The sequence below is a fragment of the Mesoplodon bidens genome (genome assembly GCF_964165515.1).
Source record: "Mesoplodon bidens genome assembly, chromosome: 4".
Lineage (NCBI taxonomy): Eukaryota > Metazoa > Chordata > Mammalia > Artiodactyla > Ziphiidae > Mesoplodon > Mesoplodon bidens.
In genome coordinates, this window is record NC_138160.1 from 78,369,924 (window position 1) to 78,388,050 (window position 18,127).

Below are 18,127 nucleotides of genomic sequence, written 5' to 3' on the forward strand. Positions count from 1 at the left end.
TTATTTAAAAAAATATACCATATAAGTAATCACAGATATCAGAGACTGTTATTTTATTAAATTATTCCAAAAATAAAGAAACAGTTACAATTTATATTGGTGTATATACACATTTTTAAAGACTCAACTTTAAATGAACTTTATCAGGTTAACCTGAATAGGAAAGAGGAGAAAAAGTCTCTTTGGGAACTTATGGGGCCAAAAACAAGCCAGTTAATGACTGCCTTCATTAAAATTTTATGATCCTAAAAGATCAGCTGATCAATTACTGGTTTAAAAAAATATATAATACACACAGAGTACAGGATGGTTTTGAAGGATTGGATGAATCCAGAATTAAGAATTAAGCCATGATCTCTAGCTCCACCTGTGACTGTCAGTTCAGAACCAGGTGGGTCCAATCCCTTTTGTTCACAAAAATGTTCCTGAAACATTAAGAACTTCATTTTACGTTCCTCCAAATTTTAACCCCATATTTAAGTATCTGGTCATGTCGAGTGTTGATGTCAACTATACATACCATTTAAATAACAATGTCTTGGCTACGTCCATTTTTCCTTGTTTATACTCCGCTATTGCCAGAGCTGTCAAGATATGAGCTTTGTCTTGCTCTGATTCAACAGTAGACAAGGCTCTCTCATAGGCTGTTACATAGAGTTGGAAACAAAAACAAAACAATATAAAAGCAATCCCGACTGACAAATGGTGGGATTTTTCCTTTCCTAATACTATTTTTTTTTTTTTTTTTTTTTGTCGTACGCGGGCCTCTCACTGTTGTGGCCTCTCCCGTTGCGGAGCACAGGCTCCGGACGCGCAGGCTCAGTGGCCATGGCTCACGAGCCTAGCCGCTCGGCAGCATGTGGGATCTTCCCGGACTGGGGCATGAACCCGTGTCCCCTGCATCGGCAGGCGGACTCTCAACCACTGTGCCACCGGGGAAGCTTATTTTTTTAAAGGGTCTAACTAAAATTACATCTTATTGTTCCCTTGCTCTCAAGTGAATGGAATAAAAATTTAGAATATCTAACTTGGTTTAGCTGTTCCAAGGTGATTCTGAGAATATCATTTGGGTTATTATGTGATATTTCTCAATTTCCTTCTTTAGAATCTACAGGTAGGTTTGAATCACTATCTTCAAAAGAAGTGGAGGTCTACAGCCATTGAGGTATCACCCACATTCCCATGTACAGACCAGCAACTCCATTAAGCAGCACTTAAAATGAGCTGCACCACACATAGGCTGGGCCATATATGTGAAAATGCACTCAACAAGCATTTTTGGAGAAACCAAAATGTATTATTATTAACAATGGTTGAGGCCTTCATTTATCAGAAATGTACATTGAAACACTGTAGAGTAGTAAATACTTGCTTTCAAATTCTACCTTATACATGTACCCTAACTGATCTTGGGTCTGTTTCCTCATCTAAATAATAAAGATAACATTCAGTTCGTAACACTGCTAAAAGGACTATTCATCATAATAATGTACTAAAGGAAGGAACAGATAAAAAGTACCTCTTAACGTTCCTGACTTTTAGTCAGATTTTTAATAAACATTGCAACCCCTACCCCCGTCTTAATATTACATCTTTCTGTATGTAAGCTCATCATGATTAAATTCTTCTCAGCTCTGGAAAAGTAGAAAGTATCCTTTAGCTTTAAGCAACACACTTACCTTTGCTGCTCTCTTTATACAGACCCTTCATAAATAAAGCCAATCCAAAACCTATGATGTCTTCTAACTCCTCAAGGGGTGTTGACTTAAAAGCCTGGATAGCTTTATCATATTCACCAATAGAACTAAGAAGCAAAACATAACTTACTTTTAATATCAAAAAACATTTTGGCTTATATCATCAAAATTCAGAAATATTATTATACTAAAGCTCTTTTAACAACTTTACCTACTTCATCTATCAGTGTTAAAGCTGTAGAAAAGCCTTATATTAAAATAGAAGGCATATCACTTATTTCAAACAGGATGCACTAGGGGGATTTAACTTCACACTTTTCTTTTAAATTATGGGTGAAAATGAACAGTTCTGCTGAATTACAAACTGTCTTTTTTTTTAACAAACTTGAATTAAACTGTTATAAAAATAATTTCAAGTTGACTTTGATATAGAACTCTATTTTTTTAAGCTTAATATGTTAGTTAAATATTACCCTATGAGCATCTTTGACAAGCTTAGCAAGTCATAACCAAACCCAGCCTCCGTGTAAACTGTTTATCTGCACATCCATTTTTTTGGAGGGCATATAGATACACTAAAATCCCACAGACAAAACTATACATTATCTTTTCTGTATTTAATAGGAATAAAAGTAAAAATTGTTATACATGATACTAAAGTAGAATGCTTTTTAATAACAAAATAAAAAAATGTGTTTTGTTTACTTAAAAATGAAGAGAAGCTGCCACCACCTGGAACAGACTCACTGTACCTTTGAGACTCTGATTTCTGGTATCTATCACTACAATCAGAAACTGCTTCTATTTTTAATGTGTTATTAGAAAGCTTTTCATAATATCTTTTTAATCTTGGAGGTGTGGGTGGGAGCTAAAAATATAGGCAATATTTGCTTCTAAAATTAATTTTATGAAGGTGAAAGAATTTAAAAATCCATTAACTCAAATTTTGATAAATATTTAATGAAGGGAAGAGGACTACCTTAGATTGTTTATAGATACATACATGTATTTTTTTTAACTAATTAATCTAATTTGTTTATTTTTGGCTGCACTGGGTCTTAGTTGCTGCACGTGGGCTTTCTCTAGTTGTGGTGAGAGGGGGTTACTCTCCGTTGCGGTGCACATGCCTCTCACTGCAGTGGCTTCTCTTGTTGCGGAGCACCAGCTCTAGGAGCACAAGCTTCAGTAGTTGTGGCATGCGGGCTCTAGACCGCAGGCTCAGTAGTTGTGGCTCACGGGCTTAGCTGCTCTGCGGCATGTGGGATCTTCCCAGACCAGGGCTCGAACCCGTGTCCCCTGCATTGGCAGGCAGATTCTTAACGACTGTGCCACCAGGGAAGCCCCCCAAACATGTATTTTTAAAGTATTTTTTTAATGAACACTATTTTCAAACATTTGATAACTTTTGTAGAGAAAAGAATGGAACTAGAGAAGGGCACAAGGGGCTTCAACTTTATTTGTAACTTTTTTTTTTTTTGAAAAAGAAACCTGAAACCTATTAACAGAATTTTAAGATCTGTTATATCTGAATGGTGACTATTCATTAAATTATGCTCCATACTCTATTGTTGTGTTTTGCATGTTTAATATATTTCATAATAAAAACAAATCAAAAAGAAATCAGATGACCTATTTTCAATGGGAGGTATAAATTTTCTTCTAAAACAGTTACATTATATGAAACATCTAACTACAGAGAACAGATACTTTGCTCTATACAGTTTCTTACAACAAAATTTTGGAACTGACAGAGCTCTATCAACTCCTAAACACAACGATTTAAAAGAATTAAAAGGAGAAGCAATCAAAACAGGGAAAATTTTCTGTCTATAGATATGATTCAGTTATATGGTTATAAAAGAAACGAACTGGCTACCTCCGATTTCTACTATGTATGTAGCTCCTTAAAAGATGTAGGTACTAATCCCAAAATATCAAACCATAGTTCTAATAATGTGTTTCAAACTGGAACATTCAATTCTGGGGCAGCTCTCAATTTGAGGAATGCCTCCTTGAGCCAAAAGTCTTCTTCCCATTAACACTCCTCCTGTCCCAACCGAGTTCTATCCTCTGAAACAATTGATTTCCAACCTTTTTTTTTTTCAATCTTTTTTTTGAAGTCGGAAGTCTTTGAGACTCTGAAGAACGTGATATTGCTCCCTCCCCACCCCCAAAATGCACACATACAAAAATTTTTGTGTACTATCTCAAAAGGGTTTCTGGACCCTTAATCCCACCCCCAGTTTAAGAATATACATCAAATCAGAATAAATCTAATCCTCTTCCAATTAACTAGGCTTCTACTATTAGACACAGTAACTACCTCTCCTGTCTAGTTCACAAACATCAGTGCTAAACCTGGTCCTCACAAAGGACACTGGGGCTCGGGGTCATTACAGGGACAGGACACTGTTAACACAGCTTGGTACAGTGGGAATGATGTATCCTGGGGGAATGTCATCATCGTACTCATTCATACACAACCTGCTACTCTGGAAACTGGTCATCACCTCACTAGCCCCATAGCTTTCACCAGAAAAACCTGTTAGATTCATGGAATTAATGGGAAAAATATGCTTACCATAACAATCTGCCATAATTTCTTATTGTAACATTATAAGCATCTCTGTCTTCTGCAGTCTGTAACAACAAAATTGCCCTTTAAAAAAAGGACAAGGTATTTTAAATTATCTACGTGCAATAGCATTCTTTTACTCATCCTCCTTAACTGAATCTACAGATTTTTGTTTTCTTCATTTAATTCTACTAATTATTTAACTAGTTCCATAACAGCTTATTTATATTTTATTAAACTGGTACCACAAAAGCACTTAATAGATTTTAGATTGTCAGGAAAATAATAAAAAGTGACCTCTTAATAAGAGAAATCACTTACCATACTTGAGCTTTAAATATTCCAAAGATTTTAATCTAAACATGGGGAACAACTGGGTTGATGTTTTAAAGTTTTGACATATTTGAAGTATATAGAATTTGAAGTACATAGTACACTCTTAAAATTATTTATATACTAGAAGTTTGAGGTAGGAAGCCAGGAAATCAAGTGCTTTCATGTGCCTTTACCTGCTACATACAGAAAGATATTTAACCAATAATGAATTCAGAGACAGGAATGAGTCATCAGGAGTCTCAAGAGGCTTAGAATAAATACAACATGCTGACAGCCCATATTTTTACCTTCTCATGCTCAGTCCCCTTTGGGCAAGCAGGGAAATGTCTCAACAACTAAAGGAGTTGGATATTTAATGACTTTTTTTTTTCTGTTAAAGATTAGCCAGGGAGAAATAGCCAAGAAAAGCTTTTAATGCCCCTGATGTTACATGAAAAACAAAAATTTGCCAGAGAAGTCTAAAAGACAGTATTACAGAAACAGTATCATATTAAAGGCTGTACCTGTGGTTAGATTTATACCTAATTTGTAATTTCAAGTCTCAAATACTTGTTTAAGGAGAAAACAACAGTGGTGATCAGTCAAGAAAGAGTGGTGTATATCCAAGTGACCATGGAGTTGCCATTTTAAGCAAAGGCATAACCAGTGTTAGACTCACAATATTTGTGATTATAATGTATACCAAAAAAAGTAGCAAGCATTCTAAAGCTGCCTAGTTTTCTCTGTTTAAAAATCCTGCTCACTGTTGTATCCTATCAAATTTCTACAGTTTCTTTACTAGTAACTTTATTGTAATGTTGAAAGAAATAGAATTGTGGGTTTTCATAAACCTCTCTCCACATACACCTGGCAAAATAACTTCTTGATTATACAGCCTCCAGTACCATCTAGTGATTACTTCTTTAACTACAGAGAGATCCATACAAGGATGGCAAAGCATTTGGGACAACTCGATTATTTATTATCTGACAAGGCTTCTTCTAAACATCTGTTTATTTAGATTTAGGGCAGTGATGTGCCTCAGAGGTTAGGCAATCAGGCCTTTTAACTTTTCGTCTAGTACTCATGAGATCAACAGTGATTTTCTTATTCACAGATCGATAAATATTTTTTTAATTTTTAATTTATTTTTGGCAGCGTTGGGACTTTGTTGGTGCGTGGGCTTTCTCTAGTTGTAGCAAGTGGGGGCTACTCTTCGTTGCATTGCACGGGCTTCTCATTGCAGTGGCTTCTCTTGTTGCAGAGCACAGACTCTAGGTGCATGGGCTTCTGTAGTTGTGGCACGTGGGCTCAGAAGTTGTGGCTCGCAGGCTCTAGAGCACAGGCTCAGTAGTTGTGGCGGACAGGCTTAGCTGCTCTACGGCATGTGGGATCTTCCCGGACCAGGGCTCGAACCCGTGTCCCCTGCATTGGCAGGCAGATTCTTAACCACTGCGTCAGCAGGGAAGCCCCACAGATCAATTAATTTGTAGAGAATAAAACTTCAAGTTGATTTCATTTCCTCTCACTCTCCCGGCTGGTCATCTCACTCAAGCATGCTGTCCTTGTTTCTTCAACATACCAAGTCCACTCCTGCTTCAGAGCACTTGTTCTTGCTGCTCCTTCTGCCTGGAATGCTCCTTCCCTGATAACCAAATGGCTTATGGCCCCACTTCATTCAGGTCAGGCCTTAATTGCCTCCTTAGGAAACCTACCTCTTAAACCTATCTCAAATTTGCTGCTTGCCTCTCTAGTGTCTGGTCCTTTACTTTGATTTTCTTTCCTAGCAATTGTTACCATAACAGATGTTTATTAGCTTACAATGCGCCTCCCCTCCACCAGAATATGAGCTCCATGAGAACTGAGCCTGTGTTTGTTTTAATTCACTGCTAAATTGCCACTGCCAAAGGACACTGCTTGACACATAGCAGTTTAACAAATATTTACTGAATGAATAAATACGATATAGTAGACATTAAAGTGATTCAAAATAACATGTAATTTTTTCTCATGCTTTAAATCTCATTTCTTCTCTGAATAAACACATCTTTAATAATAAAGCAAGACAAACTGTAAAGGGACAGATTTTTCTAAAACCTGAGGGGATTTTTGGTTTGGTTTTTATTTTTTCTTCTCTGTCTCTCTCTTTCTCTCAGGTTGAGCAATAGAAATGAAAATGTAGCTGAAAATTTAGAACTGTATATTTCCATATACAAAATGTAATAATAATAAATAATGAAAGATCAGGAAAAGAATCAGAACATTTTATTAGTACCTTCCTCATGAAAATGAGACTATACCTTAAAAAGGCCAACTGACAAATAAGGACCACATTTCAATTAAAGGGAGCCTTTACCTTTGGTATGCATCTGCTGCTTCCTTCTTCAGTTGTAGATGTTCATTTAAGTAACCCAACATTGTGAAAGCTGGAGCATAATTCTGAATTCTTTCTGGAAATCCAAAAATATCTTTTCTTTGCATGTGCATAATGGTGTGTTTGTAAAATATGAGTTTTATTTTCAATTTTTTTCAATATTTTAAACACTAGATTATTTCCTGAGGTCATGGGCATTGCTAAGAATAGTAGTCTGATTTTATCCTGACTATAAAGTATCAGTAATCACTTCAGAACTCTTTCAAATTATTGAGTAACATCTATAGTTACATATGGCTTCTACTTATGTTTTAAAGTTTAAACACTTTTTTATTCCCAAAGGTATAACAATTTGAAATCATAGCTCATGTTAAAACTGGTCATTTGAATTGTAAGGAAATCCAGTTCTTTGGCTAGTCACTTAAACCTTCCTGTGATTAAGTTTAGCAACAATTTCTCTTGGTGGTTCTGTTCCAACTTCTATGTATTTTTTTTTTTAATTCAGTACTGTACTCTAGAAACAGAAGATGATTTGGGCACTTTCAGTGTAGTATTTTGAATTCTAATGTCAAAAAACATCATATATCTACTAATGTGCAGGGAGAAAGAAACACATCTGATCAACTTAAGTTGTGTTGGGAAGCAAGCCTTCAAATCTCTTAAACTGTTTAACAGTAGAGTATAATCACATCTTATGTGATGGTTAGGTTCTAACTGTCAAAGCATAAGGTAAAAATCACACGGTTAAAGTGATTCTTGCGAAATTCTTAGGTCATCACACAAGAAGGTCACCAAACTGAGTCAAATTAAGAGGAGACCCATAACCTTCATCCACTCTCACCCTGAGGCCAACGGTCAGCAGGACAAATGATTTATCTGCATTTTCTCTTGTCCCCCCTCTCTCTTTTCTGCTTCTAAATTAATATTTTTTTGGCCAAGCACATATAATTGAATTTGTTAAATGAATATATGATACGGCTCCACTACAGACTCAAAAACCTAGCTATTTATACCTGTCAGAGACTGTTTGTTGTTCTAGGTATCTGAATTTTGCAGAAAGCTAAAAATTTACCTCTTTATGTAAACCCTTCACAAACGTTTCCCATTCTGTAAGGAAACCTATCAGTAAAATTTCTGATCATACACTTTCTCAGAGGCTCTAGGTATTCATTAGAGTCATTCATTTGGGCACACTGCATAACATTTTAATGTCCCAAAGTGCTGATGTTTATAAATGAACTGCCTTCTACTCAAGTGCCCCAGGCTCAATGCAGGAAGAGTATTACCATCCTGCATATTACAATGATGAGGTATTTTCTCTTCTGCTTTTCAGTTTATCTGATTCTTCATATTATTCAACTGTCAATATTACTGCTTAAATGCCTTGCTTCTTTATTAGAATTTTGTCGAGGGATAAATAAGATGCTAGTGAAACTAACATTTCTTGAGCATCTAGGATATGCCAGGTACTCTGCATAACATTTTATATATATCATCTCATTAAACCCTAAGCAACAGATACTTTCACTCTTGTATTATAGGTAGGAAAACTAAAATTCAATTTGGTTAATAAGCCCAAGGTTTCATCAGGGCTACTAAGTGGTGGAGCTGAGACTAAACCCAATATTAGTTTTATTAAGGAAGAAAGTTATTACAATAGATGGTTAATTAAATTTCACCATTCTGTCCTTTTCCTAAGGCTAAACATATTTTTCCAGTATGTTGAAGAAAGATCAGGTGTTAAAGTGGGACGTTAAAGGCACTGGGTTTGGAACTTAAAGCATATTACCTCATTGAATTCTCAGATCTTTGCAACCTCAGTATTATTATCTCTACTTCCCAAGATTAACAGAAGTTAAGGGAAGTAAAATGCTTGGCCTAAGATTGCAGAGAAAGTAAACAGCAGAGCTAGAACAGCAGCAACTCAGGACCATTAGGCTCCAAAATGCTTCCTACTACAACATGGAAATCACTTCTACCTTCAATCATTAGGTAATAACAATTTTCAGCACTCTTCAAAAATCTTTAGTAAAGTTTAAAAAGCAGAATACTTGGCCGTGGGGGGGAAAGGGCAAATTCATGTCTTAAGGAGCTAATATTTAATTTGGAATTAATTTTAAATTTAATTAATTTAAATTCTTTAAATTATCTCAACAATTATTCATATATCTTGCCTTTGTATAACAGGTGCCTTACCTGTGTATTTACTCAAAACCACTTGTGCTGCTGGAATTGCATTCATCTGGAGGATGTTGTACTGGTACAGCTCCGTGTCTCTGTTGCTTTTATCTTGCAATGTTGTACAGACCCAATACGCATAACCTATTGCTCCCTCCGTCTGTAAAAAAGCCAAAGTTAACAAGTAGACACAGGGTAATAAATCTGTCAAGAAAAATTAAGAAATGAAACAATGTACTTCAATACAGTAAATATCACATCTTAGTCTTCTAAGTCAACTGGTAAGTGCCTTTAAATAAATGGTCACTATGATACAACACAGCTAAGAACATATTTAAATCACTTGCTTCAAACCTAAGTAGAAGAATCAAGCAGGATAAATAAAGGGGAAAAAACAGAGCCCCTCCTGATGGGTTGGTTTACTTCTTCTCAGCATCATTTCCATAGGTCAACAAATAATTACCAATCAAAAGAATTCTAAAACACTTTCATAAATAATCGAGAAATGTCAACCAACTCTAGTATTTATCTCATTTGTTTTTTGTATTAATGGTTAACTCCTTTTTACTGCTTAGCATTCTGTAGGTATGGACGTACCAGTTTTTAACATCTTTATTGGAGTATAATTGTGTTACATTGTTGTGTTAGTTGCTGCTGTATAACAAAGTGAATCAGCTATAAGTACACATATACCCCCATATCCCCTCCCTCCCACCCTCCCTATCCCACCCCTTTAGGTGGTCACAAAGCACGAGCTGATCTCCCTGTGTTATGTGGCTGCTTCCCACTAGCTATCTATTTTACATTTGGTAGTGTATATATGTCAATGCCACTTTCTCACTTCGTCTCAGCTTACCATTCTCCCTCCCCATGTCCTCAAGTCCATTCTCTACATCTGTGTCTTTATTCCTGTCCTGCCCCTAGGTTCTTCAGAACCTTTTGGGTTTTTTTTTAGATTCCATATGTATGTATTGGCATATGGTATTTGTTTTTCTCTTTCTGACTTACTTCACTCTGTATGACAGACTCTAGGTCCATCCACCTCACTACAAATAACTCAATTTTGTCTCTTTTTATGGCTGAGTAATATTCCATTGTATATATGTGCCACATCTTCTTTATCCATTCATATGTCGATGGTGGTTTATTTTTTAGTCTCAGTTTCTATTCTACATGACTACTTCATCTATTGAATCCCAATGTCATTTCTTCATCAGCTCTTTAATGACAGTTTAATCTGTTTTTTAAGAAAGAATGATGAGTAGAGACAACTGCTATCATTAACATCTGATACCACTATGTATTCATTTTCTCAAGAAGGACAGTACTTTATTCATTAATGAATCCTGAAGAATGCTCAAATTCTTACGTGCATACTGAGTTCTGTAGTGTGCCTGAAGAGATCCATGGTGTCATAACTTGCAACTGTCTCTGCAATTAGAGCCTATAAAAGGAAAAAGGAGGCTCTTAATGTGTTTAAAAGGACTACTACTACTACTATTACTACTACTACAACTCCTACTAACAATATTAATAATAATAAATGAAACTCTTTGGCGGAACCAAAGGTTTACTAGCTGTGCTTAAAAGAAAAGTTAACTTCTTTTTCAATCTTGGCTACCGTATTCCCATGGTTCAGAGGACCAGAATGACTTGTTAAATTAGCCCTTAAGCTGAAAGATGCTTGCAGAACTCCATTTGCAACCACGGAGTTAGTGAAATAATCCACATAAAACTCCTCAGAACACTGATAAAGCTATGCTACCTTCTCCCTTCCCTCCCCCCAATCTATTCATACTGGTATTTGTCTGGATTAGAGTTGTTAATCACAGGGTCACCTCAGATTCAACTGGAAAGCTTTTAAAAAGGAGATCCTCTCCCCTAGAAATCTAGCTTCCATAGATCTGGGTAGAGTCTCAACATGCTTATTTTTTAAAACTGCCTCAGGATTTTAAATATTATATCTATGCCACTGACTTCATAGATTATGTGATAGTTAAAATTACTTTCAAGCTCACCTTTCTTTTATAAGAAAGCAGGGTTTTTTTTTTAGTTATCATACATTACTAATTAAGAAATTAATATTAAGCCACACTCTATTGTTACCATTTTAATTAAATCTACTAATTACCTCCTGAAATAATTTTTTTTTAAGAACAGAAATAATTTAAAAATAAGAAAAGGGACTTCCCTGGTGGCACAGTGGTTAAGAATCTGCCTTCCAATGTAGGGGACACGGGTTCGAGCCCTGGTCTGGGAAGGTCCCACAAGCCACGGAGCAACTAAGCCCGTGCGCCACAAATACTGAGCCTGCGCTCCAGAGCCCACGAGCTACAGCTACTGAGTCCGCATGCCACAACTACTGAAGCCCACGCTCTGCAACAAGAGAAGCCACCACAATAAGAAGCCCACGCACTGCAACGAAGAGTAGCCCCCGCTCGCCGCAACTAGAGAAAGCCCACGTGCGGCAATGAAGACCCAATGCAGCCAAACATAAATAAAATTTTAAAAATAAATAAATAAAAATAAGAAAAAAAATACTTAAGTGACTCTGATGAGCATCTCAGAGCATCTCAGGTCATCTCTGATGACCTACTGACCTACAGCAGTGTTACTCAAAGTGAAGGCCCTGGACCACCAGCATCGTCCTCAGTTGGGAGCAGTTAGAAATGCAAATTCTCAGGCCCCCTGGGTCCAAAACCTTACATAGAGATTAATGTAGTAATGCCACTGCTCCCAGATGCTACCACAGCTAATGGCAACAGGAGTTTGCCTTTCCTAACTCTGCGTTTCACCGATTAACTAGAATCAGACCCAAGAGTCAAAGTACAATAGAAGATATCTAATCCCTGATGAATGATTTTCTAATAGGGGTGATGCTCCCACTAGTCTCTGAACTGAAACAATCAACCACTTACTAATTTATTACAACTTCTCAACTAGACAAGATCTTGGAGGCCACTCAGGCCAATCCCCTTCTTTTTTTTTTTTTTTTTTTTGCCGTATGCGGGCCTCTCACTGTTGTGGCCTCTCCCCCGTTGTGGAGCACAGGCTCTGGACACGCAGGCCCAGCGGCCATGGCTCACGGGCCCAGCTGCTCCACGGCATGTGGGATCCTCCCGGACCGGGGCACGAACCCGTGTCCCCTGCATCGGCAGGTGGACTCTCAACCACTGCGCCACCAGGGAAGCCCCCCTTCTTTTTCAGGTAAGAAAAATGAAATCCAGAAGTGATATGTTAAGGTAAAACAATTAGTAAGTGACAGACTCAGACTAGTAACCTGATTTCTATTTGACAGTACAAAAATCTAAACTTTGCCGGGTGGGGGCGGGTGGGTACTCATAAACAAGTACCAAATCAAATATGAAGATTTTACAGAAAATGAGAGAACATAATCAAAATGATCTTTGTAAATATTCATTTTTTTGATAAATGTATGTTAACAGAGTTCTAGGTTTATTTTTTAAGAATAATAATGGCAGAATGATGGTGTTCAAAGTCCCTCAAATCAAAGCTTAATCATTACATGCTGTATGACCTTAGGCATGATACTTAGGATCTTTTAGCTTCAATTTCCACACACAAAGAGCCTAGCACAGCAACCGGCACAAAGTAAGCCCTCAAATGCTATCATTATTATCAGTGTTGTTTATATTAACACGTTATTTATACCACTTTCTATTAACATGTTATAAAACAGATTTTTAATCTGTTAATCTGTTTAATACGTTATATATCTTACTTGTCCAATCCAGCAGATTAAATAAGATGGATCAAGGGATTGAGCCATTTTGAAAGCTTCATGAGCTTGCTAGGAAAAAAAGGCAAAAAATAACAAGCCATTTTATAAACTTTGTATTAAAGCACTTATATTTAAAAAGCATAAGAGAATAAGAAAAGTCAGACTTGTAAACATAAATACAAATGAACCTAAAACTTCTCTGTTTAAGCACAATTGGCAATGCTTAAAACTATGTCTTAAATATAGTCCTGAAAGAGTCCCAGATTCAACAGATTTCTCTACAGGCTTAGGGATTCTGGTCCTCAGTGAAAGGTCACTGTAGGTGTCTACCTCATAGTCTACAGAACTTTGAACCAATCACCCATCTATTTGCTAAGCCACAGGTCTGATGGAAATAACTAGAGAAGGCTGAATCTATTCCCCTCTCTTGGAGCTCAACTGGGAAGATAAAAACTAACAACCAGTGAGGTCTGAGACCTGCTACTGGGCGAAAGGAGTGGTCAACATAAATCTGAGCTAAACAGTTAGGAAACTTTCAAGTTACCCCACTTGGGACACTTTAAATCGTATGCTTTTTTTTTCTGCTACAGAGAATAACTTATTATATGCTGCTTTATATTGTTTTACCAATAATCTATCTATGTGTGGCAGGAAACAGTCTTTTTTTCTCATAAGAAAGTAAGCTCATGGGCAACAACTGCACCACACTACCATAAAACCACATTCGTAGCTTATTAACTAAGACTTGGCTTTGTTTAAATTTTTTAAAAATATTTTCACATATTTTAAGATCCAAATTAATATTTTTCTTCATTCTATTTACAATCTTCTAAAGCAATTTCTGCAGTGACTTCATGTATCCCTGAGAATACCACTGAAGTGATTTTAAAAGGATGATATTCAATATACTGCCTGAAACACAAAACAGTACAGATGTGCTATTATATATAGATTTGTGGAAACTTCTAAACATGACCTATAAACATGCTCCCCATTACTGTAGTTCCAATTCTCTATATACAACTCTTCAAGGATGACAGTTTACACTGTGGCATGTAAAGGGATTAATATCTGCTAAAGGCAAATCTAAATTACCAAGCAAAGGTTAAATTTAAGTTTCTAGAGAGTACTAATAAATGCCCTTACTTCATCACTCCGTCCCCAACACAGCCTACATGGGTCTCCTCTTAATGTGTAAAAGATAAAAAGAAAAACACCCAAATAATTCATAACAGAATTATTTTAATCTCCAAATGAAAAAAACAACATAATTATAAAACCAGAAATTTCTTGCGACATGGAAAGGGAAATAAATCTTACACATTCATTATTCAATATAATAAAGTGAACGCTATCAATGATCTAGCATCTTAGAGAGCATGCTGGATAGATAACAATGTGCAAAGTATTTCTCCACAACAAGTTAAGCTATTATGAAGAGAACATATATAGAAAATGTTCTTCACTTTTAATAGGACAAAACAGATAATATATGTACCTCAATCTTTTCATTTGCAAGGTATAACACTCCCAAGTTGGTCCATGCAACAGCATTCTAAAAAACACACATATACAAAATTAGGTCCCTTGTCTACATAGCAGTCTCAGAAAATCATTAACACTAAATTTTGAAGTTATTTTGCACAGACGGAGACACGTAACACTCACAATTTGTTCTGACTGGATTGATTTGATGAAACAGTGCTGAGCAAGGGCATAATTTCTAATACCTGAAAAATACAGACTTCGATAAAACTGAACTTTACTGCCTGAAAACAGGCAATCTTCTAAAAATATTGAACTGCTACTCAATTCTTACCAGTGTAACATGAAACTACACCAAGAGCATTCCAGTATAAGTGATTATTACTGTCAAGTCTCACAGCCTTTTTCAGACACTGAAAAGTAAAAGTAGATAAATTTTTATTTCTCAGAATATTAGCATTTATATGAAGATAAATGTGGTTTTATGTGAAAACACTACAGAATTTACTTTATCAAAAGCATCTTTCAGAAAAGCCCTTAGTTTTTTTAAAAGTTTATGAAAAATTTCTCAAAACCATACATGCAAAGATTTCTCCAACAGCTCCTGAAGATCATTCGAGTTGCTGCCTGTTTCTGCGAGATGTTGTGCTTGGCGATAATAATTAATTCCAAGATCACACCACGTGTTAGATGTAGACATCAGTTTTAATGCACGACCATAACACCTATGGAAATATAAAAGTGAATGTTATACTGTGTTATGATGTTCTAATTTGATTTGAAGGTCATCCACTGGCAATCTTTGTAAATTACCTTCCTCCAAGATGGAGGAGCTCATTTTTCTTTAATACTTGTTTTCCTTCTTTCTGACCTAGGAGGACTCCTAAGACACTAACATTCACTGTAGATGGTGAGACAGCATACAGACTGGTACAAGCATCCCCAACTAGCTTCCAAAGGCAAGACACATCAGCTCGATGCTGCAGAGCCCTAAAAAAAAGAAACAGTGTGATCCTTACAAATTATTTCCAAAAAGTATGGCGTTTATCTCCCTCACTACTACATACAATTAAAACAGAAAAAGTATACATACAATTTTGATTTAGTTCCTTAGCTAAATGCAGTAAATGCTTTACTGAATTCCTTCCAGCCATCTTATATCTTATCACCTCCTTATTATGAAGAAAGGAAGAGGGGAAGGAGAAGGAATTGACTGTTTTAAGTGACAGAAACTTTGCAAACATTTCTTTGGTGCTCTTTATCATTTTTCTTAGAAGCAGCAGAAATCACATAAATAAATCAATAAATTTTCCAGGACCAATTTACCTTAATACTGAATTTTTTAAACGATGCTTTTTGTGTTTGTCTATTTAAACAAAAACCAAAGCAGTCAAGTTGGTAACTGTCTCATAGTTGATTATTATAAACTTAGGTTTTGCTTGCAGATCTTCCCTCACATATTAAGGAAAAAAAAAGGACTAGTAAATATAAAATATATTTGGTGGTCCAAAGGATTTTTACTCTCTGAGATCAGAATACCAAAGATCTAAACATGAGAATGTGAAAAACTGTATTTATTGAAGCAAGAAAGACTCAGTGGACAAGCTCAAAAAGTAAATAAAAATATTAATTATGGTGATAAAGGGCACTTCTTTTTAGAATGAGAAAATCTCAGTTATTCATTTCTCTTCACTTTTCTCTTCTCAAAATCTTACAAATAAAACACAGCAATTTCTCAATTAAGCCAAGTCTTGATAATCAGCTATCACAAACAGCTATGTTACTGGCAGATGGGCAAGCAGATGGAACATTTTTCATAGCCTTTTCTACTCATGGAGTCCAGCCAAAAATCATTTTTCAATGTCTTCCTGAGAAACAAGATTAATTACTTCAGTCATCACTGAAAGCCCACTGTGAGATCAGGAGGAAGGACAACACTATTTGTAGCTCTTCTGCCTAAATATCTTAGTGTAATTTCTACACTTGACAGCATGAAAGAAGAAAACAAGAGAGGAAAACAGAAAAGAAAACACTGGCAATTTTAGCAACCTAAACTCTTATCTCCTTTTAAGTTCAATAAAAAATAAAATATCTGTAAAGTGAAATAACTTCTATCACCCTTACACTAGAACTGTGGTAGTGTGAATTTTAAGTCTAGAAGTAAATAGAAATGTGGGGATATCACTTTAAAAGTTTTGATTACCTCCTCATAATTAGTTGTGAGTGTTATCCAGAACAAAATTCCCCAGACTCGGAAAGGCAGTATTTGTAGCTGAAGTATCATCACTCAAAGGTTCACATTTACCCTTAAATACTAGTTCAAACAAATTACACCCCTCTTCACAATACCTTCCTCTTTGGAAAGAGCTATATGTATTACATAAGACTTGAAAAGTAGCAATAAAAATCAGTGGGAGAAAAGAATGAAGTTTTCATTTCAGATTTGGTTCATGTTCAAAGCAAAGCAATTCCAGAGCAAGCAAATCAACACGACACACAGGAGAGGGCAAGTAGGGAAAGAAAGATGTTTAAGAGCAAAAAAATTTAATTCTATGTCTAACTTGAGTACTTTTTCGTCATCTATCACAAATAACACTTCTACCTAACTAATGAATTTAGTTCTACAAAATAACCAGATTTACTGAAATTTTTCTGATTTATTTCTTGTTATTTGATATCATTTCTTTTTCTACACAGATTCTCTCCAGGAGTAATCAGACTGCTCATCTCCCTTCACCTTCAGCTCTACCAATTAGTCTGAAATGGGCCCTGATCACTGAATGTAAAGCCTATTGTGCACCTGAAGCCCCATTTTCCAATCAGTTCCAATTAGAGATACTTGCATCTCTAGGTCTCCTGAAAGAGAACAATAACACGTGGTACCCAAGCTGCTGCTCCACTAGCTGACTGCTTCTTCCTTCCCATCCTTCTCTATGCTTCCAGCATGTCAGCTGCTAAAAGCAAGAAATTGTATCTGTTCCCCAGTGCAAAATTAATACAATATGTATGTTACAGAATTAACTGACTAGTCTGTTACTCTTTTATGTTTGAGATTCTGAATGATTGCCATAGCTAACAGGATAAACAAAGCATGATTTCCTAAAATTGGCTTTATTATATAATACTAAGAAAATGAACTCATAAATAATGATACTAACCGAGTAAAATATTCCAGTGCTTTCTCTATGTAGTCTACAGCTTTCCCATCAAGATAATCGACTAGAGCTGCTTTTGCCATCATGAGATGGCATTCACCCAAACCTAAAATCAGGGAAGTTTGTAGTTGTTAAAATATGTAAAAGAAACACTGAGAATGAACATCAAATAAATTCATTGGTGTTATATTACAGCCACTTTCCAGAGAACAAAACTTAATGGTATTTTATAAAAGTTATCTTTAAGCATGGTCTTGATGCATTTATTAAAGAATTCAAATTGCAGGGTTCTCCTGGAGTAAACATGTACTAAACGATAAAAACTATCTATGGAACCTAAGAATTTCCTTGATTTTGGGCAAATTACTTACCTCTTAAAACCTTAGCTTTGAAAATGGGGATATTACCTAATAATACCTAATATGATGCTACTTGCTATCATATTACCATTTATTAGGTGTTGTGAAACAAGATTTGACCTCTTTATATTCAAAACTATGTAGCAAACTATACTATAAAAAATAATGAAACAGCAATTTCCTAAAGTGGCCAGTAAACATGTAATAAATGTGAGTTCTCCTTCTGTTAAGGAGTTTTATAAAAAAT

At 35.8% G+C, this 18,127-nt stretch overlaps 1 protein-coding gene across 3 annotated transcripts in view; it reads right to left on the reverse strand.

The window, feature by feature from the left end:
* The window catches only part of SKIC3 (SKI3 subunit of superkiller complex), a 140,912-nt gene that overhangs the window by 37,250 nt on the left and 85,535 nt on the right, over positions 1 to 18,127 (reverse strand). For all 3 annotated transcript variants that reach the window (XM_081230448.1, XM_081230446.1, XM_081230447.1), the window contains exons 19-31: positions 17,525 to 17,627; positions 15,180 to 15,356; positions 14,947 to 15,091; positions 14,701 to 14,779; positions 14,550 to 14,611; positions 14,380 to 14,436; positions 12,882 to 12,950; positions 10,509 to 10,583; positions 9,158 to 9,299; positions 6,944 to 7,037; positions 4,279 to 4,356; positions 1,680 to 1,804; positions 521 to 644 (exon numbers count right to left, since the gene is read on the reverse strand). In XM_081230448.1, the coding sequence (XP_081086574.1) occupies positions 521 to 644; positions 1,680 to 1,804; positions 4,279 to 4,356; positions 6,944 to 7,037; positions 9,158 to 9,299; positions 10,509 to 10,583; positions 12,882 to 12,950; positions 14,380 to 14,436; positions 14,550 to 14,611; positions 14,701 to 14,779; positions 14,947 to 15,091; positions 15,180 to 15,356; positions 17,525 to 17,627 (1,330 nt within the window). The remainder of the gene's footprint in view (positions 1 to 520; positions 645 to 1,679; positions 1,805 to 4,278; positions 4,357 to 6,943; positions 7,038 to 9,157; positions 9,300 to 10,508; positions 10,584 to 12,881; positions 12,951 to 14,379; positions 14,437 to 14,549; positions 14,612 to 14,700; positions 14,780 to 14,946; positions 15,092 to 15,179; positions 15,357 to 17,524; positions 17,628 to 18,127) is intronic.